At 34.1% G+C, this 24,098-nt stretch overlaps 2 protein-coding genes across 2 annotated transcripts; both read left to right on the forward strand.

Annotated features, from left to right (window-relative positions):
* The first annotated feature begins 245 nt into the window (after nucleotides 1-245).
* LOC108904724 (ice-structuring glycoprotein-like) lies at nucleotides 246-22,798 on the forward strand. Its single transcript, XM_018707381.1, has 9 exons — nucleotides 246-275; nucleotides 2,138-2,936; nucleotides 6,638-6,663; nucleotides 6,774-7,334; nucleotides 10,430-10,453; nucleotides 10,563-11,123; nucleotides 14,041-14,553; nucleotides 18,208-18,675; nucleotides 22,166-22,798. Exons 1-9 carry the CDS (start codon nucleotides 264-266, stop codon nucleotides 22,796-22,798), a joined length of 3,597 nt encoding a protein of 1,198 aa, XP_018562897.1. The 5' UTR covers nucleotides 246-263.
* Nucleotides 18,091-18,732, forward strand: LOC108904738 (cuticle protein-like). Its single transcript, XM_023454144.1, has 3 exons — nucleotides 18,091-18,102; nucleotides 18,208-18,304; nucleotides 18,386-18,732. The coding sequence occupies exons 1-3, from the start codon at nucleotides 18,091-18,093 to the stop codon at nucleotides 18,730-18,732; spliced, it is 456 nt and encodes a 151-aa protein (XP_023309912.1).
* Nucleotides 22,799-24,098: the final 1,300 nt, after the last annotated feature.

A 24,098-nucleotide genomic window follows, 5' to 3' on the forward strand; every position in this document is an offset into this window, starting at 1 on the left:
GCGTTTCGTGATAGATCTATCGCACACTTACCTCGGTCGCTTTTTGCCGGCGATTGACGCAATGCGCTGGTAATTTACGGCCGTAAACAAAGGCCCAGGCGATATCCAGGAGGTTGCCCTGCGATGGACCCGATGGCCCGGTGGTGGTGAAAGGCCCCAAACTCGACGCGTCCGGCGGGTAGGGACCACACCTCCGCCACTTTTTACTATAAAAGCCAGCGCCGCCCGGCTTCCTCAGAGTCGATCCCAACGAGCAAACAAACATGGCTTTCAAAGTGAGTAGCAATTGTTTTTTCTTGAGTGCGAGGGCGAGTGCGGTTCGAAAGAGTAGAGAAATTTCGAGTACAGTGTTCTAAACATAAATTTTAACAGATTAATTATGATGTAGCAGTAACATTCTTTTATTTTCTTAAATTTTGACTTTATAACTTTAGTGGTCGTGTATTTTGGCACGAATATTAAATATTATATTAAAAAAATTCCATATTTTTTATTCAATAGTTGATTCTATTCCTACAGAAATGATCATTTAAATTGTTTCATTGATACAGCATGTTCCACGATTGTATTCTGAAAAAGAAAAAAAAAGAAGTTTTATTCATAAGGAGTCCATTGGTTAAAAAGTTGCTGCTTGTACTCAAACTATTGAAACCGTTACTATTTCCTTGATTTTCTATACAGGCTGTTAAATTTTTAAACAAATTTAAACGTGATCACAAGCAAAGTACTCAATTTTTTTTAATAAGAAAGGGTCTCAATAATAGATACTGTTAGGAAATCCAAGAAGGTCGTAAATGTGAGATTGGAAACTAATTAACAAAAATCCATTGAATTCAATTCTGGATTTCTGCTTGGTAATCAAATTTTCTTGCGTTTATTGCACTAAAGATGTATTTTTGAGTTATTCTGAATTCTGAGATCCAACTTGAAATTATAACCTTAGAATTCCGCATGTTTTTGACAAGAAGAAGTCACGATCTGAATTCGAACGATTTTTATTATCATTTATTAACCAAGCAGTTTTTGATATAAACATGAGAAACATGTGATATGAAATAATGTATTATTATTTTTTTTTTAAGTTGAAATTCCATATTTACAGTTTTTATTACATTAAATTTTAAAGTAGACGCACTGTATATAGATTGAAAATCCACATTTAATACAAATAAATTTAACGGACAAACATTTTTCATTAGAAAATTCGTGACTTTGAAAGACAAATATTGACATTATTTGGTATTCAGTTTTAAGTAGAATATTATCAAAGAATGCATTAATATTAATAAATGTTAATTTAGATATTTAATTCTTTTTCTTTACTTGTTGTTTTGCTAAATTTCTCAAGACGCTAAAATCATTAAATTTTTTCGTTTTTAAAATTATTCATCAAACAAATGACATTTCTTCTTTCACATATCTACTTTATCATGCAATATTTATGTTAATACTATTTACCTCGTCGCTGATTGATTGTCAATGTTTCTTTTCTTGGACGATTGAACGATTTTTTGTTATTAATTAACCTTTTTTAATATTTTTTTTGTTAAGTAAATACCTATAAGTTTATAAAACCAACATTTTGACTTCTTCTCTAGTTACTTTTTTTGGTTTAGATTAAGTAGGTAGTATAAGCTTGACAAAAAAACACTTTGTAGAAATTTGGCGGTTTTTATTACGACATCTTCAGGTCTCTTTATGTTGGGTTTTATAAGCCTAAAATTGTAAAACTATGTAAGGTCTCTTTAAATATAAAATTGGTATTGGTATAATATTGATCTCTTCAATTTTAAACACGAAAGTAAAATATATTTAAAATGTCCTTACCTAGTTTTAAAATTTTTGACTTATAGAAATCAATACATATAATGTTAAGAATGTCATAATAATAATTACGAAACGTCGACAAAAAGTATAGCAGAAATACAGAATTACAAAATAAATAAGAAAGAATAAGATACTAGCTAAACTTTAAGCTTTAAATAAATGTAAAGATAAGCAAAATTTAATTAAAATGTTTGTACATTTGTAGTAGCTTTATCTTTTTTTGTTACAATTTAATTAATTTCTGGACAATTATCCTTAAGTCTGATGATAAAATTTGTAAATTTTTTCTGACGTAAAATTTTATTTTCAGTTCGTCGTATTCGCCGCATTCATCGCAGTAGCCAGCGCGGGCATCGCCGCCCCCGTGGCCTACTCTGCTGCCCCAGCATACTCCTACTCCGCCGCCCCAGCCGTCTCCTACTCCAGCGTATCCGCCCCCGTAGCCACCTACGCCGCACCAGCCTACGCCAAAGTAGCTGCCCCCGCCATCTCCTACTCCGCCGGTCCCGCTCTGTCCTACGCCGCCCCATCGGTGTCATACGCCGCCCCATCTGTGTCCTACGCCGCACCATCTGTGTCCTATGCCGCCCCATCTGTGTCCTATGCCACCCCAGCATACAAAGTAGCCGCCCCTGTTGCATATGCCGCTCCCGTAGCCAAAACCATCGTCGCCGAGCCCTCCGCCCCAGCCCACTACGATTTTGGATACGCTGTGAACGACCCCCATACCGGAGACAGCAAGAGCCAGCAGGAATCCAGACGTGGGGATGTCGTCCAGGGAAGCTACTCCCTCATCGAATCCGACGGCACCAAGCGTACCGTTGAGTACACCGCTGATCCTCACAATGGATTCAACGCTGTAGTACACAAAGAACCCGCCGCCGTAGCTGTCAAAGCCGTAGCCGCACCAGTCGTGGCCAAGGTAGCCGCCCCAGTGGCCTATGCCGCCCCAGCGGCTTATGCCGCCCCAGCATACAGCTACGCCGCCCCGGCCATCGCCAAGTACGCCGCTGCTCCTGCCCTGTCGTACGCCGCTGCTCCAGCATACAGCTACGCCGCCCCCACTATTGCCAAATACGCCGCCGCCGCCGCCCCTGCCTACTACCACTAGGTTGTTTAGAGGATGCAAAAGGTCCTTGTTTGTTTGTTACTTGTGAATGTATTATTTATTTCGTAGGTAGAATTTTTTCGCAAATAAAACGTTTTTAATCGACACTGCTTTTCATTATGTTGTGAGTGTGTTTGAGAGGGGGGAGAATTGAAACGAAATTGTAAAAAAATGCATACAAAACTAGAATATGTAAAGAATAATATGAAGCAAAATAAAATTTGAAATAAGTATTAAAGTACTAGTACTTCTATTATAGGTGTATAAAATACATACAAAAATCAATTATTTACAAAAAATTTTTAATTATAATTTCATTGAGGTACAATTTTCTATTGCTAAAAAAAAAGAAACATAAGTACCTATAATAGAAAATGTTTAATTAAAATTTTTAAACATTTTATAAGAGAATAATGGATTTGAAAAAAGACAGTAAAGACCGATTTATTTACAGTGCACTACATATTTCTGTGAGTACCATAAGTTTTGAAGTAAAGTTAAATCGATTTTCGCATTTCTCGTCAAAAATATTGTTCGTATTTTCAAAGCTGCATATTTTCTAAAATAATGGATCGATTTTCAAAAAGTAAGAATCGATGAATAAAGAATTAAAAGCCCTTTCTAATGACCCCCCACTTGACCCCCATTCCCATTTAAAAAAATTTGGGGGATGGCACCCCCACTTAGGGGGTTGAAGATTTTGGTATGCTTTTTGCGCCAAAAGTTGTCCCCCTCAGAAGCAAACTTTACCTGTTTTTGGATTTTGCCGAAAAGTTCATTACTACCCTGTAATGCCTTGCGGTACGTTTTCGATGGGCTACCCTGTATATCATCGGTTTCATCATGCAAAAGAAATAATACTTCTTAAAATGAAGTATTTAAATTGACAAAATATTTAATGTTTCTCGTTTAAATTCTGCAAACTTAAATTGGCTTTTGAAACGCGATTTATAACAAACATTCTACTAAAGACAGAGAATTTTCACTCAAATGGCATTCAAAAGTGTATCAATTTCTGTCCACACCCAATTGAGTGCAATTTTCACTTTTTTAGTATAAGTACAACTTAAATTTTATGAGTGAAATTATCGAGGCAGAAGTGAGCAGTTTTACTCGAAGAGTTTCTGCTAACTATCCAATCAGTGACTTTTTACTCTACTCTGAGCATGTCAGCACAAAAGTTGTTAAATCTAATATGACTTCAATTTAACCATTATTGAACAATTTTTTGCTCATTTGGTTTTTAATTGACTAAATAAAAAAAAATCATATCTATCTTTTCGGTATTACTCTTTGATTCTAAATAAAATTTAGATTTTTTTCCGGGGTAATACTACCGAAAACAAAACGGATAAATTTGTGATTTATTTTTAGAAGACTTACCCAAATCCCAGAGATTGCCCACCATTTCCTGGACATGCCATAAATTTTACTTTTTTCTGATAACTGATAATACGGTTAATTTTTGGTGCTTTTTATTTGCATGTAACAAATGCAATGTAACAAATGCAATGTAACAAATGCAATATTAGCTAATTTTAAAAAAGCCATCTATATCTGAAGATGTGTATATTCATCCACAAAATCAACCATATTGGATTCTGGTCCGCCATATTGGATCCACCATGTTGAATTTGCAATTCTGAGTTCGTATTCGTGATCAGCAACCCCCAAAACCCCCCCAGGATCCAATTCGGGATTAATTTGTTGATTTTTCGAAAATCTCGTCCCCCGTATTGGATCCACCATGTTGAATTTTACAATTCTGAATCCAAATTCGTGATTAGCGAACCTAAAAACCCCCACGGACCCAATATAGCATTAATCTGAAACCCCTACATACCAAATTTTTCATGATTCTGTTTATTTCTTGCAAATCTCGATTTCTGGCCGATTTTTTTGAGATTTGAAAAAAATGAGGTATGCTGTATGATTTCTAAAGATGGGTTTGGATTCAGCGAGTCCAATTGTATATAGCTAAGAAATGTGAAAAATAATTTTTGTTGTTGTTTTTTCTCATACTTCTTCGTCTATTTTTGCAATTTTTGACCTATTTTCTGAGGTTAGAAAATAATGTGACGTTCTAGCGCAATTCTGACAGTGAATTCGGATTCAGAGCCTCAAAATACTGTAACATATACTAGTTTGATCAAAACCATAAGACTTTTTTTTGTGGGTGTGGTATTTACAGTATTTATAAGAATTGTTGACTAATTACTATTACATTATACATTTGTAAAGTATAATGCATACTCAGTGACATTAAGACCCTGTGTACTTTGTAGTACCTTAATTAATGATTGTTTTATTTAAAAAGTTTGGAAATTAAGACAAACAATAGAGTAACAATGCGAATGCTTATCTTTTAGCATTAGCACCTTCGCCATTTTATAGAATTTAAAATAATAGTTTCATTTCGCGCTGAAATAAATCCTAATTCAGGTTAAATGCGGCGCTATGACATAGCTTTCGAGTTAGAGGAACTCGTAAAATGTACGTCAGACAAATAACAAAGACCAATGTAAAAGTTTTAAGGCATGCACCTGTTTTAATATTAAAGATGTATATCTCTTTATGTCAAGGAATCGCCTTTTCTCTGACATATAATAAAATAGAAAGGAACTAGTACGTTCTAAAATTAGTTAATATGATACCATAGCTGATAGATTTGGAAAAAAATAACTTTACTACTAAAATTAATAAATGTTTCAACAAAATCAGAAAACAGGTATCTAAATATACAGGGTGTTTTTGAATGGAGTAGCATAAATTATACCAGTGAATCTACATTTCAAACGAACACGATCTGCAAAAAATCGCCTTAGTAAAATGTTCACCCCTGAAGAGATATGGGCCATCAAAGTTTCCAAAAAAATTATGAAATTTGGCTGTAATTTGAAAACCGAACGAGGTACAAATAAAAAATTTTTTTCAGGTTGTTTACTAATACAGATGCGAGTTTTCAACTATTTTTCGAAAATTTTAACACCTCGAAAGGGGTTGAAATAACCACCCCTCAAGCCATTTTTTGCCATAACTTTTATATTTCGTAAAAACTCGATTTCCAAAAATACGCATTAGATAAACTGGTTCTTTTAGAAACTTTTACCTCTCTAGCAATTTTCCTTTAAAACTTTTCGTTTATTAATAAACAAATAAAATGTATTACCATTCACCGCACACCGTATATGATTGCAATCAATCAAAGAAAAACTAAGTGTGCTGCTGTCATGCCAGTTGTCACAATTAACTCTTCTGTAAGTTGTCACTGTTATCAGCTAAATACTTTTTGGGTGTAAATGAACAAGAATTATGCCAAATTTTACTAACCTTGTATAAAAAAATGATAAAAAATATAAATTAATTGATGTGGTGATTTTAACAATCTCGATGTAAAATTAGATTAAGAGTCTGAATAAACATAAATTAACATAAAAATCCATATAAACAAAATACACAAATATAGAAATATTGCGTTCAGTAATGGCTATGTCTATTCTTATTCAGAATTTTATGTGTCCATAAACAGAAGAGCATTGTTATACGCTCAAAGCTCATTGCCAGATCATATCGTTGTATCGTGAGTTACATCATACAAAAAAATGAGTGAAAGTACTCCTAGTCTAAAATCGTACCACGCGCTTAATAGTCGCTTGCATATATAAAGCTATCGACGTAAACCAGTCAACATTATCATTTGAGCAATTAAACGAACCATGGCTTTCAAAGTAAGTTAAGTGACGGTGTTAAGTGAACTTACAAGAGCTGTTTGGATTTGTTCAAAATATTAAGTGAGTGTTACGGTGAAGTGAGATTCTAATCAGTATTTCTGTTACAGTTTGTAGTATTCGCCGCCTTCGTGGCCGTCGCCCGTGCTGGAGTCATCGGTGTAGCCGCCCCCGCATACTCCGCCGCCCCAGCCGTTTCCTACTCCAGCATCTCTACCCCACATGCTGCCCCAGCTTTGTCGTACGCCGCACCAGCTTTGTCCTACGCCGCCCCAGCCTTGTCCTATGCCGCCCCAGCATACAAAGTAGCCGCCCCTGTAGCATATGCCGCCCCCGTAGCCAAAACCATAATTGCCGAGCCCTCCGCCCCAGCCAACTACGAATTCGGATACGCCGTCAACGACCCCCACACCGGCGACAGCAAGAGCCAGCAGGAAGTTCGTCACGGAGATGCCGTCCAAGGCAGCTACTCCCTCATCGAAGCTGACGGTTCCAAGAGGGTAGTTCACTACACCGCTGATGACCACAACGGTTTCAACGCAGTCGTCAGCAGGGAACCTGGTGCGGTCGCTGTCAAAGCCGTAGCTCCAGTCATCGCCAAAGTTGCCGCCCCCGTAGCTTATGCCGCCCCAGCATTGTCTTACTCTGCCGCCCCTGCTTACTACCACCACTAAAAGTTCCAAATGAATTCGTTTCATTGTTGTACATATGCATAATTTGTTGAAAATACATTATTTATTATAAAATCTCGTGTTTTACTTTAAACTTAATTTTAAGTAACTCATTCATTAGTTTTTATTATTGAGGTGGACGTTCCAGATAGATTAGAAAGAAATTTTCGTTACAGCTTTAGCAAAATGACAGAATAGTTCGATTCTAGACATTTTAAATACCATTAAAGTTATAAATACTCGAAAGAATTGTACATTATCAGAAAATAGAATGTAAAACTTAAGACTTATTAGTAATTACCATATAACAGTTTTATTTCTCAAAGAATTAGTTAGTTTAGAGAATTACAGCTTATCATCTAAGTACTAAATAATAAAATTTGTGTTTAAATTGTTTTTCTTTACTTTAAAATATTAATGAATTTCAAACTGAAAAAAACATATACATACAAACTACACATTACGATATTTCGCTCACCTGAAAAAATTGTTAATGTTTCTAAAATCAATATGTCTTCGTCTTTCTGAAAACATTATATTGGAGATACCTTTCGATCTGTAAAAATTAGAATAGACAAGCGAAAAGATTACACTGAAGAAGGAGAATTTCATAAATTAAAAATTTACGACCACACTGGGCAAAACAATCATATAAATCGATAGGGTTTTGGCCAAAATTTTGGAGAATAAAAATAATAGCGTTAACAGAAAATTTAAAGAAACTACAATTATTTTGTGAACGGTGAAAGATGTGTTTCAAATTATGCCGTGAACTTGCCACAAATTTTAAAACTTGCAACAATTGAATACACAGCATTTAATATCTATAACTTTGGAAACAGGCAAAAAATACAAATTTAAATTGTCAAAAATAATTAAAACTGAAAAGTTATTACAGATTCAGAAGGCAAAAGGCACCCTCTGTGCAGGTATGGTAGGGTGGAAGAATGTTGGCTTGGGTCAATGTGAGAGATTGACACCGGTTGGCATTTGACCACCCCCCTAATTAATGAGGTTTTCCAGGTTTCCCTCATTCCTGCACTGAATGGTGGTTAGGGCCTACCAACATAAGTCGTTCCTGGGCGCAAATGCGGCCTGCGCAATAATAATATACCGCCTCCTCTCCCGCACAAGTCTCCGACTTCTGGGTTAATTCTCGTAGTTAGAATGAGGAGTAGAGATATTATTATTATTAATTTTTATTTTCTTCTCCTGGTGGCAAAATACTCAAAAATTAAAAAAAAGGAAAACTATGCTACAAATGAATAATTCGAGACAAAATCTTAATATATTTTATTTCTTCTAATGTGCTGTTAAAATATTATTTTTCTACTTATTTTATTTTTTTTTGCTTTTAATTTGAGACTGCTCACATCTCTTTAACGAGTTTTCCAGCACGCACTCGGTTGTAACTTTTTATTTGCTTTTTTAGAAAACCTATTGCCCTGCATTAGTTAACTTAGTACAGAGATTCTTAAAACTAAACTCAGTTTATTGTTTCCTAATCTATTCCTAATCCTAGTATATTTCTGATGATTATTTGAATTACTCGGTATCTCGTTTGTGCTTTTTTTGTTTGGCTTTCTTTCGAATTTATTCTGTCCCAAGAATAAATCTTGTCCTCGTATTATGAGTTGTATAATTCCTCTCTTTGTTTATCATTTACTTTTGACAATATTTGGAGTTTATTTTCTTCAACTTTCAACGAATTTTCATTTTTATTGTCATCACTGACCTTTTGGGCTTTTGAAGATGATGGTTGAAAAACCGTTAAAATAACGTATGTATGACTGACGTATCTTAAATTTTTCTGGAATGTCATTTAGTACGAAAATATTTATAGAGTAACTATTAATTTACTGGGAGAACAGGTCACAAATAAATAATTTGTTGTGAAACAAATTTTTCTTTTTTAAAAGATTTTACTACGATCGTTTCGGGATTTTTCCCATCTTCAGAAAAAAAACAATAATAACCGAGTGTTATAATATTTTTCTTTATATAAAAATTAAAATCAAGAAAGTCTTCCTATTTTCTGCTTTTGTCAGTCTTCTGTTAAGTTTCTCATTTTGTTGTAATAACTTGTCATGATAACCTCTTGTGTTTGAATCCATTTTGGAATTTTTTAACCAATCCAATTCTTTATAACTTTTTGAGACTTGTTTTACATCAAGATACTATACATTTCCATCAAGATTTTGGAATATCGGTTTGTCGTATATTCACTTTCACTTCCAATTAAAACTAAACACTTTTAAATCATTTTTTTATATAAATATTTTCTTTGCAATTGCTTAGGTAGTTCTACATAATTCTCTACAAATATTTTCCAATTTTTTACAGCAAATTTTGTTGTTTTATTGTATTGCCGCTATACATTTTCATTTTTTATCCTTTGATTGATATCCAAATACAAATGAATTGTTTACTGAAAGTATCTACTGATACGCCAACTTTCATTTTATGTAGATATAAATTGAAGTATGAACAAGTGCTCTAAAAACAATATATTTTTTTATCCAAAGTAAATAGCTCTTTATATTACGACCACATTTGCCAAATGATTCTGCTGCATTAGACAAAAAATTACATTTGTGATATGAATTTATTTTCTATATTAATGCGACATTTGAAAATTGAAGATGCATCTGTATGTAAAATTTTGTTAATTTCAATTTATTACTTTACGCTTTTAATAAATTTGGTTCCTGCAGCATTCAGTTTCAAAAAATTTCAATTGCATTTTTTCTGTACCTATTATCTTTAATTTAACTTTAAATTCCCTTTTATAAATTCAATTTTCCTTTTTGATACGTTCCAAAACGATATAAATCCAGATAAATCTTGCTTTCCATAATGACTATATTGTCTATGTATTCACATTTAGAATTTTTTGCATGCATATCCCTAGACAGATGAGCATTCTTATACGGTTAAAGCTCATTGCCAGATCGTATCCTTGTGTGATGAGTTGCATCATACGTACATAAAAAATGCGTGAAAGTATCTGTGGTTTAAAATCGTACCACGCGCCCTATAATCGCTTGCATATATAAAGCTCTCGCCGCAGACCAATCAACATTATCATTTGAACAATTAAACGAACCATGGCTTTCAAAGTAAGTTAAGTGACCGTGTTAAGTGAATTTACAAGAGCTGTTTGGATTTGTTTAAAACATTAAGTGAATGTACTGTGAAGTGAGATTCTAATGAGTATTTCTGTTACAGTTTGTAGTATTCGCCGCCTTCGTGGCCGTCGCCCGTGCTGGAGTCATCGGTGTAGCCGCCCCCGCATATTCCGCCGCCCCTGCCGTCTCCTACTCCAGCATCTCCACCCCTCATGCTGCCCCAGCTTTGTCCTACGCGGCACCAGCTTTGTCCTACGCCGCCCCAGCTTTGTCCTATGCCGCCCCAGCATACAAAGTAGCCGCCCCTGTTGCCTACGCCGCTCCCGTAGCCAAAACCATCATTGCCGAGCCCTCCGCCCCAGCCAACTACGAATTCGGATACGCCGTCAATGACCCCCACACCGGCGACAGCAAAAGCCAGCAGGAAGTTCGTCACGGAGATGCCGTCCAAGGCAGCTATTCCCTCATCGAAGCTGACGGTTCCAAGAGGGTAGTTCACTATACCGCTGATGACCACAACGGTTTCAACGCAGTAGTCAGCAGGGAACCTGGTGCGGTTGCCGTCAAAGCCGTAGCTCCAGTCATCGCCAAAGTTGCCGCTCCCGTAGCTTATGCCGCCCCAGCATTGTCTTATTCTGCCGCCCCCGCTTACTACCACCACTAACAGCTCCAAATGAATTCGTTTAATTGTTGTAAATATGCATAATTTGTTGAAAATACATTATTTATTTTGAAATTTAATGTTTTACTTTAAATTCTCTTTATGTTACTCATTCATTAATTTATATTATTGATATTGGCGTATCAGCTGCGCAAAATGCAGGAATGCTGAGGTAATTTCAAAGATAAAAATTTTAAACACCATGAAAATTATAAATAATAGTGATGCGTTATTAGAAACTAAAATGAACATCATTTCTAAACTTTTCATTAAGTATTAAAAAATGTTCAAAGCTCAATTATAACAAAAACATAAACACATTATACAAATGTTTTTTATTTAAAATAAAAACGAATCCTTGATGCCACACCATTATCAGCCAAAATCCATGTCACCAGTATTATCACCGTTATGCCACCGCCACTATCACTGTCAGAATTTCAAATGATTACAATTTGGTTGACTTTAATATCTAGGTCCCCAATTTTTGCTCTTGCTTGAACATAATTCATACACTTTTTCCATTCTTCTGTACCTACTTATCTTTGTAATTCCTCTTTAAAAAAATTTTTCTTTTTGCGCCCATACTAATACATTTTTGGATTCAGTTCACAGAGGTAAGGGATAGCCTTAATGTACCTATTGCGCGAGTCGATGCTATTCCATCCACAGCAAAATTTTTGTCCACTACTGCTTGTTTTTGACTCTTGTACTGCTCCGTATGTTTTTCTTCTTTCAAAATATTATAAATGCTTGGTTTTGGAACTGACGCATAATACAAAAGCATTTACTATATAAATTCATCATTCGGATCATTTACAGTTATAATATAAATCACAATAATGTTATAAATAATATAACTTTATGTCAAAAAGTATAATAAAAACATACAAGACTAACTAACAATTATACATTATCATTTATACAAAAAAAAATCAAACTCACTAGTCGTGTTATATGTATATACAACAATTAAATTGCATTTTTACTAATGCACATTTAATAATTATTGAAACAATAAGCTATATCAAATAAATTAATACATTGGTTATAAAACAAGCAACATAACACCATTTTGGCCTATAAGAAAGGACGCTCGAGAAAAAGTAAGTTAAGAAGCAGACACGGGGAGAGAGATAAGCTTATAGACATGCGTAAGACAAGAATAAACAATGCGTCTTCGAAATTCGATGATAATTCGTGTTCTTCTTCTTCTTCTTCTTTTTTTGGCCTTCACCCAGGGGATATTTAGCCAATGATAATTCGTGTTACTTGTTTAGAAGTTTTCTTCAACAAAAAATGTCTAATTTTATTGTTAAGCAACAAATCAATAAATGTAAATAGAAAGCAAATCAATCTTGAAACTTTTCCTTTACAAAAATCTGTTATTTGCATTTCATACGAAACCACTATACATATACATGATAAAATAGATATTGTTCCCAACTAAATGAAAAACATTTTCAAGAAAATTTAAATTATTCAAAATAAAATAAATAAGAGACAAACGTGAACTTGTTTCTCGTTAAGCTTTGAAGTTAAGTAGATCTGTAACTTTTTCATTTTTTTTTCCGTGACCCTAAAGACGTTTATTCTGTTAGAGGCAACCGGAGATCTTGTATTTCTGCATTACGATTTAGTAAGATCGATTTCTTCAGGCAGAAAGTAATTTAGTCGTACAAACCTGTTAACTGTCACCCCCTTTAACATTTTTGATTACCTGTCCTGTATTAATAGATAATTACATTTTTTCTTTTTTCGTTTTATATTCCAGGCATTATATTAAATCGTCTGGGGCTAAGAGTATAATTCTGTTGTTTGCATCGACCACAGGAAAACACAACATAAATTAGTGTGTAGATTTTAAATCTTTTAATTTAAAAATTTTATTTTCAACAAATAACATTTTGCCCAGCTTTGCCCCTTTTTCTTTCGGGTCGGAACAAAGGAGATTTTTTATCAAATTCTTTTTGCTAATTTTTTATCAACGCAGTATTAATTATCCTATAGTGCCTTTAATGTCCTACTAGTCTTTTACGTATTTTTTTTTAACCTGTAGTTTGTATTACATCCGTTTGTCATTTAAAACTTTTATTGACTGTAATAAAATTACTTGTAATTTCAACTTAATTGATTTATTGATTTATTTTCATAGCAATGTTTTCAAATAATGTGTACTACTCATATAGTGATTGCTGCAAAATGACAATAAAATGTGAATAAGAATTTGTTGTGAATTTTTTTTTCGACGCACTCTTCTGTTCGAAATGGGATCGAGGGGAGAACCCAATCGACATTATGACCTATTTATTACTATAACTTAGACTTTCTACTTTCGCTTTTTTAATTTCTTTTTAGAATTTAGACTAGTTTACTCATTTATCAAAGTTCCTTTCATATTTATTTACTTTTAACCAATTCTTGTTTAAATTCATCTAAAAAAGAAACACAACAAACAGACGTTTAGCTCAAAAAGATCTTATTAGTTTGCTTCACCAAAATATCAAAAATTTTGTGGTACCTACACCGCCTACTTTTAATTATGTATAAATATTTCTTCAGACGTAAAATTAAACCATTTTTGAAAGTTAATTAAGGTAGGTGTATAACAATAAACGTATACATACATGATTCTTTCTAGTTCATTGCCAGGTCAAATAATTAGTTATATCACACTATAAAATCGGTGAAAGTACCTGGACCACCACACCCTTATCAATCGTATAAGTTTGGTATATAAACCACCCAACGCCTGTCAACCTTATCACTTTAACAGTTGAACAATTGAACAAACCATGGCTTTCAAAGTAAGTTACTAAATGTTCCTAAGTATAACGAGAAATATAAAATATATCCACGTAAAATTTAGCAGTATTTAACACCGTATTGTGGTTTTAATTCAACATTTTTGTTACAGTTTGTACTATTCGCCGCTTTCATAGCCGTCGCCCGTGCTGGAGTCATAGGAGTGGCCGCCCCCGCATACTCCGCCGCCCCAGCCGTCTCTTACTCCAGCATTTCCACTCCTCATGCCGCCCCCGCTTTGTCCTACGCCGCCCCATCCCTGTCATATGCCGCCCCAGCATACAAAGTAGCCGCCCCTGTTGCCTATGCCTCCCCTATAGCCAAAACCCTAATCGCCGAGCCTTCCGCCCCAGCCAACTACGAATTCGGATACGCCGTCAATGACCCCCACACCGGCGACAGCAAGAGCCAGCAGGAAACCCGTCACGGAGACGCTGTCCAAGGCAGCTACTCCCTCATCGAAGCTGACGGTTCCAAGAGGGTGGTGCACTATACTGCTGATGCACACAGCGGTTTCAATGCTGTAGTCAGCAGGGAACCTGGTGCGGTCGCCGTCAAAGCTGTTGCCAAAGTTGCCACCCCGTTAGTGGCCAAAATCGCTTCACCAGTCGCTTATGCTGCTCCTGCATACTATCACCACTAGATTTAAAGCTCATTGTTGGAATTACCTATATATATGTCTAATTTATTTATAAATATATTTATTTTGAATGCATTTTATCCTTTTCCTGAAAATTAAATGCTTTATAGTATGTGAAATGCTTAAGCACTGTTTTATAATAGAAAACTTTATTTATCTGTAAGAAGAATTTTAATTAAATATCTGTTGATAGCACTTTTTACTGCAAAATTGAGTTCGTTATAAAATTTTTAAAAAGTTATGGTGTTACAACATTGAGAATTATGATTATTAATGGAGTACCATAATTTCCGATCGATAGTTATCAACATTACTTCAGGAGTGCCCCTAGGATCAGTTCTCGGACCCTTATTATTTCTAATTTTTATGAACGATATTATTTTCACTCTAAACTATAACATTCTTTTTCTCTACCGTTGATTTATATGTTACATATCTAAGTGATTGACTTTTAGTTGATTTACATATGTATACACTAATGCAAAAAATTAAAGAATTTCCGAAATTTTTCCGTGATTTTTAACAGACTGTATTATAGGTAAGAAATGGTCGTCGTATCGGGGATTCAAAAAAAGCATCTCGAAGCTTTAAAATTCTAGTTTTTAGATCTTTCAGTCGAAATTTTTTAGGAGCTACTATGCAATTCTAAGAAATAGCGCGTTAAAAAAATTTTGCAATTTTTCTTTAGCTTGTTTATTCAGTTTCAATTTCCTTTTTTTTTAAATTTCGATAGGACCATTTTTCATCGAAATATCGGACTTTTAATTTAATGGAAAAGGTTCCTTTTGTCTTCATTTTATCGATATCTCGGCGACAAATGGTCTTACAAAGAATTGAAGGGCAGTTTCGAAAACTGGAATAAATTTCCTATAACGTACTGCCGCAAATTTTCGGAAAACAAATGTTTTCATCTTTTACACGAATTTTAAAAAACAGGAAGAAAGGGTAATTTATGTTTTTTTTTTTAAATTGACTTCTAAATTAGAAATATTCACGAAATGACTAATGTTGAGCATGACTTTTACAGTTCGATATACCCAAAAGAACCCTGTGAAGTTTCATCTCGATCTAGCGAACCGTTTCATTGTTTCAAACAGTCAATCTTTTGAAAAAAATTAAAAGGTCACGTTTTTTGAGCTTAAACACTTCATAATCATTATTAAAATGGAAATATATTTTTTTCAGGTTTTCTCACATTTTTACAGCAAATAACGTTTAAATTGATGAAAAAAAAAATAAATTTTTTTCAGAAAAGGGAAAGGGTAGTTTTGAAAAAAAACTGTTTTTAAGTGATTACAGACTGCACAAAAATTAATTAGAAATTTGTCTCAAAACACGGTATGAATCGGGGTCGAAATCTGGTTTGGGTAAACAACTTAAATTTTAATTTAATTAAAAGTTGATGAACAGAAGCATAGGACGGAAAAGCCGAATCGTGCTGGAGACAATTGGATTTTGTTTCCTTCAATGAAGATTTTCCAAAAAAGCAAAAAAAAATTTATCGAAAATTTTTTATTTATTTTTATTAATTTAAACGTTATTTGCGATAAAAAAGTGAGAAAACTTGAAACATTTTTTTCCATTTTAATCATGATAATGAAGTATTTAAACTCAAAAAACGTAATCCTTTAATTTTTTTCAAAAGTTTGAAAAGTTATGGTAGCATGTCAGGAAATTTATTCCGGTTTTCGAAATTGCCCTCAATTCTCTGTACGACCATTTGCCCCATTTCCTGTCTCATTTAAAAGTCCGATATTTCGATGAAAAATGGTCGTATCGAAATTTAAAAAAAGGAAATTGAAGCTGAATAAACAAGCTATCTGGTCCATGCAATGGCTTAGCTAAAAAAATTTTTCCAAGTCCGTAGACTCGGAAAAAAAAATTGCGAAATTTTTTTGTCGCGCTATTAGAATTGCATAATGACTGTAGCTCCTAAAAAATTTCGACCGAAAGATCTAAAAACTAGAATCTTAGAGCTTCACGATGCTTTTTTTAATCACCGATTTTTTACCTAAATGCAGTCTGTCAAAATTCACGAAAAAATTTCAAAATTTCTTTTGACCCTTTATTTTTTTGCATTAGTTTAGATAAAATTCTTCATTAGTGCACTACGAATTTATTACCTTTAAACTTCTCGAATTGGAATTCGATGTCTTTCACCAAGAAATCTAAACTTATTTTATGCAATTATGCAGATGACGATAATTCAATTAGGAAATGTTCCATTTTCAAAAACTCACAACAAAATACACGAACTAAGCCAGTGTCAATGTGTTTATTCCCCCTAAATTAGAATATACTTTCCCTTTATGGAAGTCAAATTGTGAGGTTCGCGTTAATAAGTTAGAGAATATTCAACGACAATATGTAAAATACTTGGAATATCACGTTATATTTAGCTTAGATGATAATAATTGATTTGTCTCCATATTTTGCGCTCTGCCATTCGGTCTTTATTTTATCTTCCCTCTCCTCTCCTAGAACAAATTTATTTGAATTTCATCATTATACAGTGTCTTCATAAATGCTCGAGTCCCACGTGACTGCGAATGTTAGGCAACCAAACTTGCAAGAGAGTCAATGATTAACATAAAATTTCCTAAAGACAGATGATAGTCCAGTGGAGTAGGTACATTTCTTTACAAACATTGAACTTTAATCTACAAAATGTCTTTTTTGTAATAGAAAAAAATTATTTTTTACAATTTTGCTTACAAAATAATCATACTCTTCTAAGATATTTTGAATGTTTATCCTATTCTATATTGAAAAAGTATTTTTTTATTGAAGAAGGTTGTCCTTTAAAAAATATAGCCTCTTTAATTCAGAGATAATGAAAATAATGTTAATAAAATACAAAATTTTCCAGTGTTTTATTAATTTCTTAAAAACTAATACGTGTCTCTGGATTGACATTTCATCTTTGTTTAATTTATTACCTGTTCATATTTTTTGTATTTTTTTATGTACTTTTCTTCATTATTATCTTTTAAGTTTTTATTAGATGTTTTTCCCATTCATTAAATAGGTTTGACTGTCGGGTGTGTATTATATGAAATTTAAAATATACAATTAAAAGTATCATTAAATATAAAATTAATTTTATTAATTAAATTCTTTTTTTAAATTTTGCACAAGTGCATAAGACCCCCGAAATTAGAGTGTAAAACAACACTGAAGCGTTAGCAGTGAATTAAAGATAGTGTTTCTTTAATCTTAACCCTATTAGTGATATTTATCCTAGTAAAAACTTTAACTTTAACCAAATCAATATTTTTTTACTAAAAACCTGACTTATTTAAATCGGAAATAAAACGCAGACAAATATGTGGGTAGGTAATAGTATACCTACGTATTGGAACTAGTATGGATCTTTTTAGTTCATTGCCAGGTCATATAATTAGCTGTATCGCAACAAATCGGTGAAAGTATTAGAATACCACACCCCTATCAATCATTTAAATTTGGTATATAAACCACCCAACGTCAACCAACATTATCAGTTGAAGAATTGGACAAATCATGGCTTTCAAAGTAAGTGCAAGTGTTTCTAGCATCAAATGCATTATGTAACGAGATTGGACTATATAATATTGTGAAGTGTTGAAAAAATGACACTAATAACAATTTTTATTACAGTTTTTATTATTCGCCGCCTTCCTAGCCGTCGCCCGTGCTGGAGTCATAGGAGTAGCCGCCCCCGCATACTCAGCCGCTCCAGCTGTCTCCTACTCTAGCATCTCCACTCCTCATGCCGCCCCCGCTTTGTCCTACGCCGCTCCATCATTGTCCTATGCCGCCCCAGCCTTCAAAGTAGCCGCCCCTGTTGCCAAAACCATTATTGCCGAGCCCTCCGCCCCAGCCAACTACGAATTCGGATACGCCGTCAATGACCCCCACACCGACGACAGCAAGAGCCACCAGGAAACCCGCCACGGAGACGTCGTCCAAGGCAGCTACTCCCTCATCGAAGCTGACGGATCCAAGAGGGTAGTTCACTACACCGTTGACGCACACAGCGGTTTCAACGCTGTAGTCAGCAGGGAACCTGGTTCAGTCGCTGTTAAAGCCGTTGCTCCAGTAGTTGCCAAAGTAGCCGCCCCAATAGTGACTAAATTAGCTGCCCCATTAGGATACGCAGCCGGACCAGCATACTACCACTAAATTTGAATTTAATATCTCAAATAATTTGTACATATATGTCTTATTTATTTATTTTATAAATATATTTATTATTTAATTTGAAAGTATCTACCTGCTTTGTTCGTTTCAGATATATTTAATATCATATTACTACATCTAAGTATATACGCTGCAAATTAATGTAGTATTTTTTATTTGAAAAAAATGGCTTTATTATAGCTTACACTAAAATGGTTAAATAATTCTATTTAAAAAGATGTCAGGAAGAATTTTAATTAAGTACGAGTGTATACTAAAACATTTTTATTGTTAATTTTTCAAGAAAAAGTTATTCTTGATAAAAAATTTTACTTATCTTGGGAAGCCATGGGCAGTAATCAAATATGTAATAGAACATAAGGCGTCCAAAAAATTTCAATATGTGAAATTTTCCCTAAGCAAAGTGTCTTTAATTTTTGTTTTCGTTAAAAACTGTATTTAACAAAATTGTTCCAGACACAAGAAATGATTAAGTACGGGGTTTAGTCCAAAAAAGAAGAATAACCACATTTTTCAAATAAGAAAACGCGATTTTTAACTATCATTCTTACTTAAAGCAGAAGGAAACTGTATCTTCAATTTTGATAGCTATTAGTTAGTTGTGAAAGTTGATTCGTCAGTAAATAAAATATTGTAATGAAAAAATCTGTTTTCAATCAGTTTCTCGCCCATTGTCAAACAAAAGTCCAAACGACGACCGTCATCTCCAAGCAATTTACGATTAAACACTGGTTTGAAGATCTGCTAATATCTATGTTTTCTGACCTTTTTCTGAGTGACATCTTTGGATTGTCTTGTACAAAGTCCATAACTATAACAGTTATGTAATATAACATCGTTATCATTGTATTCTTTTTTTATCTTTTAAATATTCCTTACATCACAATTTGTATTGCATATCGATATGAAACATTACCGATTTCATAACATTTCACAAGATAAATTCGTTGCTCNGTAAATATTCCTCTAAATTGTAGGGGCAGATAGCAACTAGATATTCTCTAACTTTTTTTTTAAATGTGTATATATTCTTTGAATTACGAATATCGATTGATAAGGAGTTGTATAGGCGACAACCATTAAAGTAAGCCCCTTTCTGATATAACGCCGAATAATGCCGTTCGGAACACAAAATATGCCTATTTCGCGTGCAATATAAATGGTTTAAGTTGTTTCTCGTAAATAAGTCTAAATGACGAAAAACAAAACATACCACCTCCAATATATAAACGCCGGTAACAGTAAGAATTTTAAGATTTTTTAAAGCTTCTCTGCAAGAATCTGTGTACCTTAAATTTGCGAGAATACGAACGGCATATTTCTGTATAACGATTACCCTATTATTAGATCCACATAATCCCCAGTGAATAATGCCGTAACGTAAATGAGAATAAAAACTTGCATAATATAATGAGAGCAAAACATGTTGACTACATTGTTTAGAAAGGGATTTCAAGCCATAACAAGATGAAGTCAATTTTTGACACAGATAATTAATATGAGGAGACCAATCGAGTTTGTCATCAAGATACATACCGAGGAATCTTGCTGATTGACAAAATTGTACATAATTATTCGCTATTGTTATTCCGTCAACTAAAGATATATTAAAAAGTTTTGATCTGAAAAGCATTATCTTGTTCTTTTCTACATTTAACATAAGTTTATTTTTCTCTAACCACAGTGCTAGATTCTTAAATATTAAATCATTGAATCTTATCTTAAATATGAGATCTGCTAATATCTATGTTTTCTGACCTTTTTCTGAGTGACATCTTTGGATCGTCCTGTCCATAATTATAACAGTAGCAGCATCGTTATCATTGTATTCTTTTTTTATCTTTTAAATATTCCTTTCACAATTTGTATTGCATATCGATATGAAACATTACCGATTTCATAACATTTCACAAGATAAATTCGTTGCTCCAGGATTAGCATTATTAATAAAAATTATTCGTGGGCAGTAAAAATAAATATGTTGACTTTGACATTGATAAAGAAATATCCGTGGTAAGTAATTATATAGTAGGTATGTAAGATAGTTAAAAATTACGGCGTCTTTTTATTTGCAAAATATGATTATTGCTCTTTTTTGACTAAACTCCATATTAAAGCATTTCTTGAGTTCTCGAACAACTTAGTTAAATATAGTTTTTAACGAAAACAAAAATTAAGGACACTTTGCTTAGAGAAAATTTCACATTTTGAAATTTTCAGGACGCCCTATGTATTTTATCACATATTTGATTACTGCCCATGACTTCCCAAGATAAGCAAAACTTTTTATCAGGAATAACTTTTTCTCGACACACTGTATAAATGATATTTACAAACACAAACAAAAAGACCTCTTTTAAACTTAAATTATTTAATTTTTATTATAATCTTCACAAGATATCTTTTCGATCTAATTGTAAGGCAGTTTTAATTTTTAATCTGCTGTAAAATCTACAACCAACATTTTATTTTCATTTTTAAATGAAACTTTTTTATTATTTTCTAAAACTAACTATCTAGATACATTATCTGAACGTTTAGGAATATAAGTTATTTTATAATATTATTTAATATCTTATGTTCGTATTTTTTTTTTCGAAGCAGTAAATTGAATCATATTTATTTATTGGAAATGTAGCAATTTGAAGAAAAAATTGCAAGAGGCATTTTTTGCGTGTAATCAACAAATCATTCAGAAATGATGTTGTTTTACTTAAGAGATCCTAGAGAGGCGCTGGAAACATTTTCAAAAAGTGAGAGTCACACATCTCTCTTACGCCACTGATAGAATTAAAGAAACGTTGGAAGAGATTTTTTATTTCTTCCTGTGTTCTTATAACGTGTACCAAATTCGAATCAGATATCACCTGGCTATGCCCTCAAATATTAATAAAAAACATTTCGAGAGTAAGATTTTATCAGTCTATATAAATTTATTTATTTTTACCATTGTTTTCTGTGACATCCTGTATACACATAAATATTGACATTACAATGCAATAGGTTTATTTTGGAAATATATATATTTTAAAAACATGCGACTGGTAAAATATTGTGGATATTCTTCTATATTTAATCTAAATCGGGAATAAAAATGCATACAAAAATGTAATGCGAGTAGCATACCTACGTATTGGCACAGGTATGGCATCCTTTTTAGTTCATTGCCAGGTCGTATAATTAGTTGTACCGCAACAAATTGGTGAAAGTACTATTACCCTACCAGTCGTTTAAAATTGGTATATAAACCACCCAACGTCCACCAACGTTATCAGTTGAATAGTTCGACAAACCATGGCATTCAAAGTAAGTTCATATGTTCATAGAACTAAATGCTTCGTGCAATTTGTCGAAAAATAAATTGTTCTATGTTATTAAGTGTCCAAAATAAAACTAATAAATTATTTTGTTGCAGTTTGTAGTATTCGCCGCCTTAGTGGCCGTCGCTCGTGCCGGAGTCATCGGCGTTGCCGCCCCAGCATACTCCTCCGCCCCTGCCGTCTCCTACTCTAGCATCTCCGTGCCTCATGCTGCTCCCGCTTTGTCCTACGCCGCTCCAGCCCTGTCTTATGCCGCCCCTGCATTATCCTACGCCGCCCCAGCCTACAAAGTAGCCGCCCCTGTTGCCTACGCTGCCCCCGTAGCCAAAACCATCATCGCTGAGCCCTCCGCCCCAGCCAATTACGAATTCGGATACGCCGTCAACGACCCACACACCGGCGACAGCAAGAGCCAGCAGGAAACCCGCCATGGAGACACCGTCCAAGGCAGCTACTCGCTCATTGAAGCTGACGGTTCCAAGAGGGTAGTACACTACTCTGCTGATGAACACAATGGTTTCAACGCCGTAGTAAGCAGGGAACCTGGTGCGGTCGCCGTCAAAGCTGTTGCTCCAGCCCCATTCGCTTACGCTGCCCCAGTGGCTAAATTCGCAGCCCCAGTCGCTTATGCTGCTTCCCCAGTAGTCAAATACGCCGCAGCCCCAGCGGTGTCTTACTCCAGCATCTCTGCCCCCTTGGCCGCCGCCCCTGCGTACTACCACCACTGATTTTCAAATTCCAAATAGTTGAATTGACTGTACATATGTGTAATTAATTTATATTTTTATAAATATATGGTTATTTTAAAACATGTGTAGTAGTTCTGTTTGCTCCTATACAGGGTGATTTATTAACAATGGGAAAGTCGAAAGGTGAAGATACTGCACGTGAAATGGTGACCATTGGCGCAAACATGCCTTATCCGAAAGTTAATAGTTTCGGAAATACAGGGTGTTGAAAGTTAAAATTTGAAATCGTTTTTTTGCGATTATTCTGAAAATATGTAGGTTAGGAACTTGAAAATTTGTGAAACTATATTTTTTTAGGCGACGAATAAGATGCGTGTTGTAATTTCAGCATTGCTCATAGAGGGCGCCACTTACGACCAATTTTACCGAAAATTTAGTTAATAACTTTTTACCCTGTATGTCTAACATGAAACTTGATTCAAAACCTGAAAGAGCAATCATTTTTCCATTAATTATGTATTCTTGTTTCATTTCGGTATCTCGATCCGTTTTCGAGAAAAATCGATTTAACGAACACTATGTTTTGATAATATGAGAAATTAAAAGCGAAACAAACCAAGTGTTTCTTCGTGTTATTACAACAATTAACAATAAAACAAATGAAATTCGTAATAATGATTTAAAGTCAGTGTTCGAAGAATCCACCGTTGACATTTACACACTTTACACAACGTTTTCTGAGAGATCTTCGAGTTTGAAACAACATATTGGGATTGCGTCTGACTTCGTTGGCAGCGATTTGTATTCTTTGCCACAACTCTTCACATGAGCCAATAGATTCTTTGTAAACTATATCTTTCATTCGAGACCAAATAGAAAAATCAAGAGGATTGAAGTCCGGACTTCTGGATGGCCAAGCAAAAATGCTTACATGGCCAATCCAGCGATTTGGAAAAACTGCATCTAAATATGCACGCACTGGCCGAGAAAAATGCGGTAGAGCTCCGTCGTGCATGAACCACATGTCTCTTCTTAAATAAAGTGGAACTTCTTCAAGCCGTGGAAGCATTTTTACTTGGCCACCCAGAAGTCCGGACTTCAATCCTCTTCATTTTTCTATTTGGAAGAATCTATTGGTTCGTGTGAAGAGTTGTGGCAAAGAATACAAATCGCTGCCAACGAAGTCAGACGCAATCCCAATATGTTGTTTCAAACTCGAAGATCTCTCAGAAAACGTGTAAAGTGTATCAGTGTCAACGGTGGATTCTTCGAACAATTACTTTAAATCATAATTACGTATTTTATTTGTTTTATTGTTAATTGTTGTAATAACACGAAG

Source organism: Anoplophora glabripennis, unplaced genomic scaffold, assembly GCF_000390285.2.
Source record: "Anoplophora glabripennis isolate ALB-LARVAE unplaced genomic scaffold, Agla_2.0 scaffold195, whole genome shotgun sequence".
Taxonomy (NCBI): Eukaryota; Metazoa; Arthropoda; class Insecta; order Coleoptera; family Cerambycidae; genus Anoplophora; species Anoplophora glabripennis.

Excerpts from the sequence above, each read along its gene's own strand:
- LOC108904738 (XM_023454144.1), top strand. Across the intron at positions 18,305-18,385 it reads TCCAGCTGTCTCCTACTCTA|CCGCCCCTGTTGCCAAAACC; the intron begins GCATCTCCACTC and ends CCTTCAAAGTAG.
- LOC108904724 (XM_018707381.1), top strand. Across the intron at positions 7,335-10,429 it reads CCCCTGCTTACTACCACCAC|ATTAAACGAACCATGGCTTT; the intron begins TAAAAGTTCCAA and ends ATCATTTGAACA. Across the intron at positions 11,124-14,040 it reads CCCCCGCTTACTACCACCAC|TTTGTACTATTCGCCGCTTT; the intron begins TAACAGCTCCAA and ends TTTTTGTTACAG.